General features: G+C 41.0%; 1 protein-coding gene across 2 annotated transcripts in view; it reads right to left on the bottom strand.

Annotated features, from left to right (window-relative positions):
* The window catches only part of LOC137281336 (metalloreductase STEAP4-like), a 28,797-nt gene extending 22,985 nt beyond the window's left edge, over positions 1 to 5,812 (bottom strand). Inside the window, exon 1 of one of the 2 annotated variants that reach the window (XM_067812510.1) lies at positions 5,771 to 5,812. In XM_067812510.1, coding sequence (XP_067668611.1) covers positions 5,771 to 5,797 — 27 coding nt within the window. In that variant the 5' untranslated portion in view covers positions 5,798 to 5,812. Of the gene's footprint in view, positions 1 to 5,422; positions 5,497 to 5,770 lie in introns of those variants that run through there. The other variant, XM_067812511.1, reaches the window with a different exon arrangement.
* Between the last annotated feature and the right edge of the window lie 11,091 nt (positions 5,813 to 16,903).

Raw genomic sequence — 16,903 nt, forward strand, 5'->3', positions numbered from 1 at the left:
CTCTAATCTTAGTGCGTTAAAATCGTAGTTCGCTATACGCATTTCGTCTAAAACATACAGTGAGTAACCGAAACCAACAGTTCGGTTTATCAATCTGCTCGTTAAAAGCGACTTTCCTTTTAACTGCAGATTACTGTTTTGACCCACGAGGAGGTGAATATTAGATTATGTGGTTCCGGGGGTTCAGTCTCTGTCGGGTCAGACTCTCTGGAATCATTTACTTAGAGCGCCTCTGAAGCCTTTAAGGTTTGACGAGAAATCACCCAGAAATCATTTTTAAACTTTTTTTTACGAAAAAAACCCCGTTTAATCCGTTTTCTGTTTCGTTGCGCTAACGAAGGTTCGAATCGTGACATGTCAAGCAGACGAGTCAATATTTAGTACGTGACGGGTCAGTGCTGATGGTGTGATGAGTCAACATTAGATGTCCATGTCAGTCTCCTGCTCTAGAGCCTATTTTGAAAGGTATTGTTTCGTCGACACGTAAGTGTTCACCAGTACCATCATAAGATTCTTATTAGTTTTTTAAATCAAGAACCAATGTTACCAGGTCCCTTTTTTCACCCACCCCTGGTCACATCCTTTCAAAACACATTTTCACCCCACTCTCTATCCCCCTCCACCTCATATCATGCCTGTCATGTCCATATGGATGGCGGGGTGGCCTAGTCGTTAAAGTGTTCTCTCGTCACATAGAAAACCAAGGTTTGATTCCTTATTTGGGTACAATGTTCGGAATCAACCTCTGGTGTCCTCCACTTTAATTTACATGGGTATTGATTGACAGCTGGTATGAACCAATCACAAGAAAGCGTCCATTTCGTGCCGAACTGATATGAAATATTGAATGTTGCTAAAAGTGGAGTCAAACCGTACTCACTCAAAAATCTGGGTTTGTGTTGGTCTGCGACTGTATTGAATGGTGATCCAGTTATCAAACACTGGTCTATCTGGTCCAGACTCAGTTACGTACAGACATGTAAGTCACTGTCAAAATACTGTACAATATGTTTACGTAGACAGAGGAAGCTGTGAACTTTCTTTTGTAGGTCAGTACATAATCTCACGATTGTCCCTGCAGCGAACAAAAGTAAGTAACGATATTCCTATTCCTTGTACCATCATTATGCATGATGTGCATTAACTCTTGGACAGTAAATGTTACATTATTCATGCAAATGACTGTGTAAATATGTGATGAAGATGACACGTTGTCTTCATGCCTGGGGAACAGAGAGATTTACTCTTTGATGTGTGGAAAGAATGCACGTTAATATTTTCATTATAAATATAGAAATGTCTATTTTCGCAGCATGGCGCTGTTCTGGTCATTATGATTTTCAACGGAACCATGTCCTAAGCGTTCAAACATGGATAGGCTTCGCGGAAACAGTATTTTCTTATCGTGAAATATAATTGGGGTTGACTTGTGTTGGGCGTTTTTCGCTCGTGGTGAAAACTGTAAAATCATGCCGACGAGCCTTTTCAAGATTTTTATCACGCAGCTGCATTGTTAAGATTTTTATCACGCCACTACATTGTTAAGATTCTTATCATGACATTGCGTTATTCATTGCTAATGCGATCACAATTATCGATGTCATATCGTCAACATCAGCTTCACGGCTGTATCTGGTACAATCACAACACCATCACAACAGGTCGGCTGTACCCAACATTCACCGTCACTGATGTGTGCACTAAGGCACTTATTTTTGCACGTGTTCCGTTTATTTCCTAATTCTGTATTGACAAACTAATCCCCCGTGTGTGACGATGTCAACAGACAAGCGCTTCCCTGTCTTCAAGCGACAGATCCGTATACAAACATGTGCCTCTTTGAAGCATACATTGCACCCAAGACCGACATTCAGCCCTCGATATGTAATTGTTTTAATATGTGCCTACAAAAATATGATAAAATCCAACCGAAGCCTAAAACAAAAACGATGTCCAGACCCAAAAGAAATATTGGCTGAAGCCTCATATTGAAGCTATAAAGTGACTATCTAAACATGCTCAGTCATTTTAGATTTGAGTTAGGACTCCATTGTGAATACGTGTAATAGGCTATGAGTAAGTGAGTTTAGTTTTACGCATCCCTCAGCAATCGTCCAGCTATGTGGCTGCGGTCTGTAAATAATCGAGTCTGGACCAGACAATCCAGTGATCAACAGCGTAAGGGAGGTGGGGCGGGTCCCCTCAACCCTGTGCACCTGGTAAGTTTCGATAAAGAAATGAATCTCATAAAAATAAGCGTTCGTGTTTAAAAAGTCACAGTTGCGTTTCTATTGCTGTTCAGCATAGCAAGCAGTTTGCTTTACTTTTAATTCTTTCACATGTGCGGTGTCCCGTTTATGTTTAAATCTTATATTTTATACAACGTCTATATTTTATACAACGTCTATATTTTATACAACGTCTATTCACATATTATCCAGTGAGCCATGGGCCATGTGCCCTAGTGTTTGTATATTCGATGTGTTGGTTTTTTTTTAACCGTTGCCATTTTAATCAATATGTACAGTTTGTCAAGCTTCACCTGAGCTACTCTATATACACATGGCTCGGGGGGTCAAATGGCACAAACGGCAGGTCGAGTTCATTAATAGGGGAGCAGAGATTGTAATTAATGTTGCGTTCGTGCGAAAAATGCATGCATCGGACACATCAAACCACCTGTAGCTTCGTATTTTTGGTAAAGAAAGTTAGGACACTGCTGACGATTTCTGGACACTGAGATGTCAAAATGTGGCCTTGTCCCGTCTGTTTAGGCATGTTGATAAACAACTGTATACTTCGCAATAATAGCTCTAACCAGTTGTGGCCCGGTCACGCAATGCATTAGTAATCAATTGATCACTTCCACCTGTACACTCACGTGGCACAAAAATAAACTAGCCTGTCTGCCTGCCTGTCTGTCTGTCTGTCCATTTATTACAATACGAGCTGCATTAAAGTTTGTGATCAATACCATCCGTCCAAAATGTTATATACTACAAACAAAAAGTATGAGAAGACCCTCAAATTTGATAGTCCAGCATAAACTTAAATGAGGTGTGGCCATTAATACCCTAAGGCAGATGCATTTTTTGTGTGCTTAATGGGCACTTTAAACTACATGGTAGAACATGGAGTGAAGCTGATTCAATATTTGTTCAATTTGAATTAAATAAAACATTATCAAAAAGAGGGAAAACATGGGTAGCAGTTGTGAATCGGCTTCTAAGGGCTTGGAGCACAACATATCGGCCATCTGTCCTTGATTTTCCAGGTCTTCCTGAGCAAAACCTGTCCTGTGCTCTTCCAATAAACTGGAACCTATCCCTCAGTCTGTAAAGGACAGGGGTAGACACTTAGAGACGATGGGCAACATTTGTTGTGGATTCGCCATCTTGTAACCATGCAGTGACTCTGCGTCTGTCGAGAGCGCTTAACGATCTGAGCTGTGGCATGAAGAAGACACTGAGGGGTTTCGGTACTGTCTGTAGCTGTCACAAGCTGCATGTGAAGTCTGTCTTCCACATGCACTAAGCTGTTGCCTCTGTGCCTTGGATTCAACCATGATGCTGGTGTGTCTCAGTACCTTCTTTTCCCCTGTTTTGCCAATATTTCATTTCCCTCGAACTAAAGAAACACTGTTCTGTGTTCTAACATGCAGTTTAAAGTGCCCTTTAAGCACCGAAAAAGTTGCACCTACATTAGAATATAAAAGACCTAACCATTTTTAATTTATGTATGACTATCAATAATAACAATATTATTATTATTTATAGGGTGTTTCCATACGTTTTGGCTAATAGCATATAATAATATATTTATATATCAACATCTCTGTCGACATCAGGCCTAGGGCGTGTACAAGGATGTCTTCTTAATGGATACCATTTAAATATATTTATTTAATATCAAGCTGCGATCTGCATCATAATTATATCTCAGGATGTTGGCTATGGTTTACATATAACAACACATGTGCCAATCAGTACCTTGGCATTTTCCAAAATAGGAACAATTAACATTAATATATAATAAATACCGCTTTTAAATATCACCACCGCAGAAAATAATACGGGCTTTGTGTAATATGTCATATGTTACGTGGCATTTTGTTACACTGCATACATGCGTGTGTTGCCGAAAGCGAAACTGTTGATCAATACAAGCACAGATGATTAGAATGAGTGAGTTTAATTTTACGCCGCTGTTACGGAAATGGATTTTGTACCCTTCTGGGGAATGGACCACATGTTTTAGATGCGACTGTCAACCGCACGCGATCTGACACTAGTAAAATGTTTTGTTTTTCTCCGTTTGATGCACTCAGCAACATTCCAGATATATTGCGGTAGTCTGTAAATAATCGAATCGGGGTCAAGCAGCAAGAACACCGATCTACGCAATGGGATACGATGATATGTGTCAGCAAGGACAGCTATCCTGACCACCAGATCCCGTTAGTCGCCCTTACAAGCATGGGTTGCTGAGGTCAGTTTTTAACCTGGATTTTCACGTGTAAGATGGCATGGGTATTTTTACGCGATCCAAAACACAACAAATAGGCTTTTGAGTCTTTGTTTGTTTTGTGTTTTCAAGGAAAAAGACGCCATCCATCATCACGATGTGTAATGTCCCACGCCACTGACAACAATGTACTGCTTTATTGACTAGTGTTCTCTGTCAATTGTGTTAAAATGACACGTTCAATATCTCCTGTTTGAATAAGCGGGCAAATGAGGATAAAACAGAGTATTCTAGTCATGTGATATACGTTAGCAGTATTCTTCAGAGAATATGTGTCACCGCACTGTTGACTAATTTTACATAGTCAGCAATCATATTGTGTTGGGTTTTTTTACATTTAGGTAATCAATCATGTTTTGAATCATACCCCATTTGAAAAATAACGCATATTACAAAATGTATTCTTTGGACATGTGTTTTAAAGGGACAGACAATTCATTCATTTTCCTATAGTGTGAATCAAATGTAAATAAATTTCAGCAAGATAGGGGTTGAATATGGACATTCTGCAATCCCTTTAACTTGACATGACCGATCTCTTATGCTATATATGTTATTGTATATGGGATGTATATATGTATATTGTATATACATTTGTATGTTATTGTATATGGGATGAATACTTTAGCTTCCTTACACACATAATCAAATCAAATACTATTTAATAACAAAGTTGACTATCCTATAACGTCAAGTGTTTAAGATATGGGTTAAGAAAAATAAAAAATAATAAAACGTTCATGTATGTTCATGTAGTTTAGAGGCTGCTGATAATTACATGATGAAAAGACGCAATATTTACATTAATAAAAGCATCTACAGATACAGAAATATGTTCAAATATTCAGATGCCGAAACCGTGTTAATTTCATGTAATTTGCCACAGTAATTCACTCACCTGCTGACAGCACGCCATTGTAGTCCAATCTTCAAGTGCGGCTCGTGCGCTCGATACCGACGGCTGTCGCAAGACTAATCAACTCCAGGTGACAACAGGTTGTCTATTTCAACCCGTCACGCCCAGCCGACAGTCAGTTAGCCAATCATACACAGGGTAGGTTTAACAGACAATCTACATGTTTTCATTTATCAACACCAAGAGATCTTTGCATTGCGTCCTGCGTGTTTCACGTGCACAGACGTGGCAGATGTACGATACATCAACGCGTAACTATGTATGGTCATAACAATAGACAAGGGTGAATTGTGGAGTAATTAGGAGTAATTTACATATTTTGGTACCTACCTTGTTAATTTGATCAGTAGGTAGCATCTATCAAGAGGGGTGTAAACCCGTAAACGCCCGTGTCGTGAATGAATATTGTTTTACGCCTCAACAGTTTTCATCGTCATTATTCATCATCGTCGTCATCAGCAGCAGCAGCGGCAGCAGCAGCATCAGCAGCATCACACTGGACGACGGTGTAGTCTAGTGGTTACAACGTTCGCTTATCACACCGAAGACCCGGGTTCGATGCCCGATATGTGTACAATGTGTGGAGCCCATTACAGTGTCCCCGCCGCAATACTGCTAAAATAGTGCTAAAAGCGGCATAAAACAAAACTCACTCATCATCTTATTGCTACCATTCTTGTTATTCTTTCAAATCCAATCAATTCAACCTACATTTTACTTGTACTTATAATACCTGGACTATGGTTGGCTGTGTTGCAAGGACATAATTAAGATATATTCCCGAGAACTTACACACCCGATAGAGATCTTACATAAAACATATGTTTACTCGGTTGGCGTTTAGAGATTTCACGTAGATTACCACTGTTCAACAAAAGAAAGCGCATTATTCTAGATAGTGCCTTTATTGTCTCGCTGAATAGATGAGCTTACACAAGAGTGCAGCAATTGTCGTGTCTGGAATTCTGCTCCCCGGTATGTATGCTGTATATCTACAACGCATATCAATCAGCACACCTGTACGAAAGTAGGTCACTCACGTGTGTAATCCCCTGAGTCCTATCACGAGAACTTACCGGGTCACAGTGAACCGTGCATCAAGACTGAACGGCTGAGCGCACTCATTCAAGCGTACTGAAAACACTGGCAAAATAGCCTTCAACCACCCCTCATATAAACATAAACACGTTTGGAGAAATAGAATAAAAAATTAGAATGAAGAACAAATTGAAATAAAATAAAAATTGAAATAAAAAAAAATTAAGCCAGGTCACTGCCCAAACAACTAATTTGAGCTGGAGAAATCACTTATTGACATGATTCGTGTCTAAATGATGTTTTTATTTACAAGACGAGTTCTCACAACTGAAAGTGTAACGTTTCGTGGACATGAGTCTATTCCTAGACAACGAGTCATATTTTCTAAAGCAGTGTTGAATGAAATATATATTTGAATAAGCCTGCCTAGTTTGCATTTGGTATTGACAGGGGACAGGGTTTGATATCTTTCACCTATATAAAAAAGGAACCCGTTCTCCACAAGTATCATAATTATACATTCGGTAACGTTTCCTTCACTCTCAAGATGAGCCGTTTTCAACCAGAAAATGACACCTTTGATAGTGGGTCATGAGAAATGAGAGTCGCCGGTCGATCACTGGTAAAGCCTTTAAAAAACATCCCTCTTGAGCCAGGTGTTTGTTCGCGATTTTCTAAGCGTTAAGATAATGCGTCAACCCGTTTTACGTGCTTGAAAGATTCAAGTTTTATGTGAATTGCATGTCAGTTTCAAGCACCTCACTTACAGCTGTTCCAGTCGCCGTTGTAGGACAACCTTTGTCAGAATGAACTTCCTACAAATAAACGAGAGATAAGAGACAAATTGTTTATTAATGTGTCACGCATAAAATATAAGAGTAAATGCCAAAACAAAATGGTTCTTGTGGCACGTAATATGGGTCAAAACAAGATAGTCAGACAGACACACAGACAGACAGATTTTATTCAGTAATTTTGACCAACTGGCCCATATTACAATTATTGCTACAACACTTTTGTTGTCACGTGATAAAAAAACTAGACAAACTACATGTAAACACTGTTTCAAACATTTTTGGAGAATACACATTTCAGAACTTTTGCTTTAACGGTTTGTGTGAATTCAACACATTTATCATCTGAGATTTACCTACCTACCTACCTACCTACCTACCTACCTACCTACCGACCGACCGACCTACCTACCTACCTACCGACCTACCTATCTACCTACCTACCTACCGACCTACCTATCTACCTACCTCCTTACCTACCTACCTCCCGACCTACCGACCTGCCTGCCTGCCTGCCTGCCTGCCTGCCTGCCTGCCTGCCTGCCTGCCTGCCTGCCTGCCTGCCTGCCTGCCTGTTTGCCTTTGTTCGTGTTTGTGTGTGTTTGTGTGTGTTTGTGTGTGTGTGTGTGTGTGTGTGTGTGTGTGTGTGTGTTTAGAAGCATTGGCCATATGGATCAAAGCTTGAATGTCACATTCAGTTGCTAAAAATAACTTCTATCTGTAATCCGAGAAGAAGTGACAATCAATAAGAATGCGGGCTTCATCTTCTATTGCGTGTCTTGATTCTGCACGAAATCGACATAATCTTTCGTTCAGTGGGGTAGAAGGCTTCGGATATCTTCCTCTCTCAACTGTTGATGGGTGACTTCCACATATGAACTTAGATAAAATGCGTCGTTGATTTCGATATTCCACTGTCTGAACGTAGCAGCTTAATATTGGTTCAGTCTTAATCTCGCTTACCACAAGTGGCCGATACAGGAAAATCTTTGTCTGAGGTCAGTCAAATAACTCGTAACCAAGATGTGTAAATGTCTAAAATCGCTTAGTTGGCATTACTTATAAGTTGCTTACCATAGTCGTCCACACCCGTTGCTGTTCTATCAGCCATTGTGAGTGAGTAAGGTTTTACGCCTCTTCACAACTATTCCAGTGAAGTGACTCAGCAGCTTTGCATCATTGCCAACCCGTGTTTATTATGACAGTTTATTTAAGATCTCAGTCTGTTTTAAAAGGACGGTGGTATAGCCAAGTCGTTAAATAGTCGCTTGTCATGCCAAAGGTCCGGGTTCGATTCTACACATGGTACACTGTGTGAAGCTCAGGTGTGGTGTCCGCCACCATTATACTGCTCGGCGTGACGAGCAAACACTTTAATCTCAAGTCTACCCCACCACCCTGCTTCATACAGCATTAACCCGTGAAGATCCGGTTTAGAACTGATTTTCAGCAACCCATGCTTGTCGTAAGAGGCGACTAACGAGATCGGGATGGTAGAGTTACCGTGTTAACAGTTGATTTGGTATAAAGTTCTTTGCAAGAAAGGAATGGTGGGGTCTAGTGTTATTATCCATGCACTCAGTTCTATAAGCTGGATTGCGATTGTCAAAATGAGGAACGATGAAAGGATCCAGCACCTTTCGGATGAAGACTACCTTTCATCGGTCAGATTGCCCTATTAACCAGTCTAGCTTGCGATCATGTGAAAAGCATCCCCAAAGCATCACTGAGCCCCCCCCCCCCCCCCCCCCCCCACACACACACACACACACACAAGGAACCAAGGGATAGATGATCTTGGGAGTATAGGCTGTATTTCTATGTCTCCAGACCCACACTCGACCATCTTTGGCATGGCGCAAGAACAGACTTTCAGAGGACCGGTGGATCCTTCAACATGACTTCAGAGTCAAGTTCCTTCTGGCTTGACACCAAATCAAACGACGTCGATTACGGACATTTGTCAACAGTGGGCGTATGATGCAGATTCCAGTTCCTTCTGGCTTGGCACCAAATCAAACGATGTCGTTTAAGGACATTTGTCAACAGTGGTCGTCTGATGCAGATTCCAGTTCCTTCTGGCTTGACACCAAATCAAACGACGTCGTTTCAGGACATTTGTCAACAGTGGTCGTCTGATGCAGATTCCAGTTCCTTCTGGTTTGACACCAAATCAAACGACGTCGTTTCAGGACATTTGTCAACAGTGGTCGTCTGATGCAGATTCCAGTTCCTTCTGGCTTGACACCAAATCAAACGACGTCGTTTTATGGACATTTGTCAACAGTGGTCGTCTGATGACCCTCCGTGAAGCCAATCCGACAGCCCTTTGTCTATTATTTTCTCATTAGGGCTGTGCTAGGTGTCTCATCAGCCGTAAAGGTGCCCTGTCCTCAAGATGTGATGTCACAGAGAAGCGTCCTGAACGTGGACGGTCATTCACTTGACGAATCTGGGCATGCCATGTTTTCTGACTATCCTGCTGATTACGCTGTAATGATAAACCGTTTGCCTTCCGGTTGCCTTGAAGGACATTCCCGCTGTGTCACAACCAATAATTTGCCATCCCTCCACTTTGTTCCCCCATCATTATCAATGGTAATGATAAACCATAGGTGAAAATCGCATTAAAATAGTGAAATTATCATGCATGATCAATGTGCATTTAGGATAAAATCATGGTTGTTAGGATACACGTGCACATTTGGCTGAGTTGTGGCTTTTAAATTTCACGACAGTTGCGGCCACATGTTGACAAAGCAATAGCGATAGCTTTACACTAATGAAACTGTCTCTGTACATGGCATTCTAATTTTGGGTGCATTTTGGAGTGGTGCTTACTGTTTTTCTCTATGTGTATTACACAAATGTATTATTATTATTATTTGCATATGTCAAACGTCTGAAAGTGATCGTGTGTGTTCGAGTGCGTGTTTGTGTGGTGATTGTGCGTCACCTCCCACCCCCAACCCAAACCCAAACCCAAACCCAAACCCAAACCCGCACCTCCCTGCACACCCCTCTTTCCTTTCCCCTCTCTCATCGAGTCATTACACAGTAATTGTACCTCCAGGTTGGTTGCCTTTCCTAGAATACTCTGCCGCATGCACATATTTCCAAACAGGATCATGTTCACCTTGTCACGGATCTTTGAAGGTCACAGCAACCTGTCTTTAATGTTTTTGTATTCACCGAATTATTTTCCCGAGGGTAACAAGGGCGAACAACTACTTAACAACGGCGGTATTGTACACACCCGAACCTTTCTTTACCAAGCATCAAAACTCGACGGCCCGTCAAGAGGTTTTAACGCGTACGTTGTAAACACAACTACACACAAATCAGATATGTAGGTGCAGTTCGGTACAAGTGTACTTCGCAGAAACCCGTTCTTCGGTCCGGGACTGGCTGAGGTCAGGCTGACCTTCAGTGTTTACAGTGACCGACATTATGAGTTGCTTTCGGGGGTAATACCAGCCATTTTTTGTACCAGTGTAACCAAAGCCGGTAGACTTCCGGATCGAATTCACGTTTCCGTTACCCATGTGGACTTAGGTTATCAATATTTGGCAAGATCACGTGGTCTTCGACCAATCAATTTCAAAACCAAGAGGGAGGACAGAAAAGAAAGGAATGAATTGGCATTTTTAGAAATTTAGAAATTAAACTTTCTCTAAGTCTGGAAGTTACAGTATGGTTCAAAATTATTGAGAATAGCTAAAGCATTTCATATTATTAAACGAGAACAAATCAGATAAAATTGAATGTATTGTGAAAGTGAACTGACCTTTTCATGTTGTGTAGGTAACAATTTAATATTTTATCAAGTCTCCTTGAGCTTCACGGCATAGTCTAAGACGGGTAGGCATACTTCCTATCAGAGAGGTTAGTGTCTCGTGAGTTATGCTGTCCCAGTATCGGACCGCTTCTCTCTTCATGTCTTCAATTTTTGTCAACCCCTTTTGATTCACACATTCCTTCATCATCCCCCAAATGTTCTCAATGGGATTTAAGTCAGGACTATATGCAGGAAATGGTAATGCAGTCACATTTTTCTCCTGAAACCACTGCTTGGCATGTTTTGCGGTGTGTTTAGGATCATTATCTTGCTGCAAAATTCAGTCATTTCCATAAAACACATGTGCACTTGGAAGGAGAAAATTATCTAATATGTTAGTGTAGCGTTGACTTGTCAGATTTCCCCCAAACACACACAGCGGGGTCGTTCCTAATAAGGATATCCCTCCCCATACATGAAACTTTGGGCTGTATTTAGGTCGTCGATACAACGGTGCTGACGCAGACTTTGTCCATATTTTCACATTATTGGGATATACCCATATTGAGCTTTCATCAGTAAAAATCACATTTTCCCAGTCAAAGTTTTCATGTGCCAAACACCACTCAACACGCCTGTCTTTATGTTCTTGTTTCATGAGAGGAGAAGGAATTCCAGTCTTTTTCTCCCATCCAAGATCAATCAAATTTCTTCTAACTGTAGATTTTGATACAACTGTTGATCCCCTTTCTATCATTTCATACCTGATGTTGGAGATGCTTGCCCTTTGCTTTTTAGACTCTAAAATTCCCAGCCGGACGCGATCTGAGAAGTCCAATTTTCTGGGTCTCCCTGCTCCTTTCTGGTGCCCAAAATCCTTTCCCTCTTTAAAATTCTTCCTAATCCTATACACAGTAGAAAGAGGAGTTCCTGTTCTCTCTGCCAATGTATTTACATCATCAATTCCTTGATTACACAACTCAAAAATCAACCTTCTTTTATCTTCAGCAGACATTGTTGACAGTGCTGAGGAAAATGACGTCTGCTACAAATTCAGGGGAGGTAACTCTAATTGTACTATACTCAGTAGGCCAAGATGAGTTACCTCCCTTATACCATTACTTAGTTTTAAGTATCAGTGAATCAGTTGAGGTGTTAGGATAGCTCAAAGTAAGAAGAAAAATTCCCAATAATTATGAACCAGACTATATGTAATGAAAATTTGTCTTGTAACATTCTGAACACTAGCTATTAGTCAGCAAAATGTCTTTTGAGTTTCTGTGTTTGGGCAAGAGTTAAGGGGGGGGGGGGGGGGGGGGTTAGAGGAAGGGGGTATACTTTTTCTGCTTTGCTTTTTTATTTATTATTTATGTTTTGGTGTTTACATTCTTTTCCCTGGTTTGTTCAAATGATGTGTCTTTGTTTTCTTCTTTTGGGGATCCGAGTGGAAGTGTTGGACATCTATATCTATTCTAAGAGTTCAACGTCAAGGGTAATGTATCTCACATGGCTGCTAAAAGGTTCACAAAGGAAATCTAGACGAACGCGAATAGCTCTTCTGAATCCTTTGGTCGCCATGACTGAGGTATCGCCCTTCAAGAAAGGGAAACTACTCTTGTCTTTTGTTGGGAGTGGTCCTCGTCACGTGCATTGATTGTCGTAAGAAGAGATGCTCCTACAGAGGTCTACAAGCACACATCCAGAAACCGATCCCCAGCGTCTTAGCGAATAATTTCTACATGGCTTCCGACTTTAGGGAGAGGTGTGTCTAAGCCGCAGATAAGAACCGATTATGAATAATAAACTGCCATTTTGATAGTACATGTCTTGTATAGGCTGCTTTAAGATACAGTAGAAATTCGTAGCATTGTGATTTGACGATAACAAGTTGTTAAGAATGCAGTTTTATTACCAAATGTAAACAGTGGAGTTGAATTTACGACAATCGTGATACTTTTGAGATCAAGACATACAGTTGATCAGTGTGGACTTCAGAACAGCTCTAGATTTATCAACGTGGAAAGGAATTGTCTTGAATCTCTGAATATGGTTTGAAGCTGATTGTACAGCAACATTCCAGCATTCCAGTTCCGGCGGGGAACACTAGAATTGGGCTTCACACACTGTACCAATGTGGGAATCGAACCCGGGTCTTCGGCATGACGAGCGGACGCCTTCACCACATGGCTTCCGCACTTCCCGGGACTTCCTAGAAGGTGTCTAGACTGCGTTAGTGGGCAAGTGCACTAGACTGCGTTAGTGGGCAAGTGCATCACTTCCGCACCTCCTGGGACTTTCTAGAAGTTGTCTAGACTGCGTTAGTGGGCAAGTGCATGACTTCCGCACCTCCCGGGACTATCTAGAAGGTGTCTACACTGCGTTAGTGGGCAAGTGCATGACTTCCGCACCTCCCGGAACTTTCTAAAAGGTGTCTAGACTGCGTTAGTGGGCAAGTGCATGACTTCCGCACCTCCCGGGACTATCTAGAAGGTGTCTACACTGCGTTAGTGGGCAAGTGCATGACTTCCGCACCTCCCGGAACTTTCTAAAAGGTGTCTAGACTGCGTTAGTGGGCAAGTGCATGACTTCTGCACCTCCCGGGACTTTCTAGAAGGTGTCTAGACTGCGTTAGTGCGCAAGTGCATGACTTCCGCACCTTCGGGGACTTTCTAGAAGTTGTCTAGACTGCGTTAGTTTGCAAGTGCATGACTTCCGCACCTCCCAGGACTTCCTAGAAGGTGTCTAGACTGCGTTAGTGGGCAAGTGCACTAGACTGCGTTAGTGGGCAAGTGGGTGACTTCCGCACCTCCGGGGACTTTGTAGAAGGTGTCTAGTCTGCGTTTGTGGGCAAGTGTGTGGCTTTTGGACCTCGTAATAGAACAGTACTAGAATGAGAGTTAGCATGTCTTTATGCTGCTTTTAGCAATAAATAGTTCAGCAGTATCACGGCCATGGATACTGTGGTAGAGTTGTGTATATAGCGATTATGTTTTATCATTCAGCTGTTTTACTTTAGTATGCTCAAAATAATGTCATTTGTATATTTCAGGCAATACAGTAATTAATTACCATTTGGTGTATCAATTTCAGGTATATGAACCAGTCAGCATTACTGATTTATAATAATTAAATCTCTCATTTCAGGCTGCGTAAGATATTTCAGCAGTTGTAAGTAAAGTAATATCATTAACGCTCATTTCTTTTGTTAAGTTATTTCATTGGGTAAGTCCATTTCACTGTCGGGTAGTACAGCTAGCAATCAAAGTGTAAGCTTGGATATTTCAGTCATTGGCTGGTTTTGAATTAGGTGTCCTACATCCCAACCCTTTGTTTCCACATGCATTTTTCTTATCACTTGCACATGGACATTTGGATCATACAGACTCTCCGAAAAGTGTATTAAAAGGGTTAGTAATCATTATGTATTTTATGCTATTGTAATGTATAAAGTGCTACATGTAAACATATCTATGTCAGATTAATATTATGTCTCAACATGTCACATATACTCTGTGTGTGTGTGTGTATGAGTTGAGTGAATGTGTATGACAAAGGCCATATTTGATCATATGTGTGGTGTGGTTTTTTGTTGATGTGGTAGTAGATTGTATTGTTTATCAGTGAACTGATAATGGTGTATATGAAATATATAGATATGTAAATAGTATTCATGGTATGTTTTATATCATGAACAGGTCGATACCAGATATTATTGGTCAGACGCCAGGACAACACCCCCGTGGGAATCATAGAGTATACATGTTTATATCTACTTATAGAGTACCTAGTATACATATAATTATACATATTTGTTTATGGCATTCCAATTAATTAAGTATAATATCAGGCATGTGATAATGTCATATTTGTATTGTATGAGCAACTGAAACTGCAATGATTATGATGTGCTATGTTTATATTTGTATCACTTATGACTGTGTAAAGTGTTGCTTTTATATGTCACCTTGTGAGAGTATGTCAGCTTGAGTCACCTTGTGAGAATTGTACTCTTATTTTTTCCATTCATTGTTGCAGGGTGTCAGTTTGTCATCAGTTTTGCTCGACCAATAAACAGTTCTCACACCCTAGCCTGTGTCACTGTGAACGAATTTGCAAGACCATATTGATGGCTGTAACGATACCAGAATTGGGCTTCACACATTGTAGACCTGTGGGGAAGCGAACCGTGGCTTCGGCGTGACGAGCGGACGCTGTAAATTCAACTGAAAAGGAGTCCTAGCAGGATGGGCGACTCCCAGAACCTGGGAAAATCTGCTTCTTTTTGGTCTTTATCATTGCTGGGAGTGCTTGGAAGATCAACATGAAGTTACAAACGGATTCGAGACTAGGGATTCGAATCCCCAATTTGAATATTCTTTTTCATATTCGGGATTCAAATCCCTTCTAATGTACTAGGTGCTCTTTGTGAGCCTGGGTATCTTAAAACATAAAAAACTAAACTGCCTATTTGAACCTCAAGTTTGAGTTTTCTTCACATTCGGGTTTCGGCATTTGAATCCCGAATCTGAATATTTTTTTTCCACATTGGGGATTCGAATCACTAATCCCGAATTCCGAATCCGTTTCTAACTTCATGTTGCCGCTCGGCAGTAGACAAAATAATGTGGATCAGGTGCTGTGCGACAAACAAACCACACCCTTCAGTTTAAGTACACTCAAATCGAGGTATAGAAGGCCGGTTTAGGTCAGTATGAACCTCACTGATTAAGTTTACGAAATCCATGTTTGAGTAATGAGAGTGAATTCGGTAAGAATGCTTTCTTACGATTTCACTGCCGTGTCATTTGTTTAGAAACACAAATTGATTCACATCAGGGTCTATCCATACAGTGACAATTGCCGCTCAGAGAGAAAAAAAGTTTCAAGGAGACTACATTGTTGAGTGTGGAATGTTGGGATGGGCATTTTCGCAATGTCCAGGTGTTTTTATAGTTGATCTGACATGTTTTGCCTAGACCTGTTGGGCCAGCCACGTAAAGATGTACCTTTGATTACCCTATATCGAAGACTTATTGTCTATATAACTCAAACATCCGATACATGTGTACAACGTATTTTGTGTTGATCATCTGCACTGGAGTGAGTGAGTGAGTTTAGTTAAAAGCCGCATTCAGCAATATGCAAACTATATGGCGGCGGCATGTTTATAATCGAGTCGGGACCAGACAATTCAGTGATCAACAGCATGAGCATCTTTCTACACAATTTATTTGGATGCGGTGACATGTTTTTCAACTAAATGAGTGAGGTGGACCACCCCAAACCGTAAGTCACCTCTTACGGCAAGCATGGTTTACTGAAGACCATCTCTAACCGGAATCCTTACTTCCGGGTTGTCTGCAACTGGACGAGCTGAACGCTTTAACCACAGGTCGTGTCGCTCATCTGGATACTGAAAGGTCAAAACAAAGAACCAAAGCTAACCACGAATGAACTTCCTGCTTCACACAATCACATTACTGACTACACCACGAAAGTTCCCTTGCAAAGAAAAAACAGAAAAAAAGAAACAAAGCGTCGGATCTGACTGGCGGTATGAACATGACAGACAGCCAATGAACGATGAACCATTCTAAAGAGGGGATTTTATCGTTTATATTACTCACTGGAGCCCGAAACCTGTTTGTCAAATAAATATGTAGAATTCTCTTACTTGGGTTTGTTGCGTGTAGGGTTATTGATATGCGTGAGATTGTGATACAATATTACAGCAGGTCGTGTATTTCCTTGTAACCCAAAACTCCTAAGTGGCTGACTTGAGTCAAATGGAAGAGTTTAGTGGTTATGCATCGCTACCATCAGAGAACGAACACATAAATGAACCCCAAATAT

Source organism: Haliotis asinina, chromosome 4, assembly GCF_037392515.1.
Source record: "Haliotis asinina isolate JCU_RB_2024 chromosome 4, JCU_Hal_asi_v2, whole genome shotgun sequence".
NCBI classification, from domain to species: Eukaryota; Metazoa; Mollusca; class Gastropoda; order Lepetellida; family Haliotidae; genus Haliotis; species Haliotis asinina.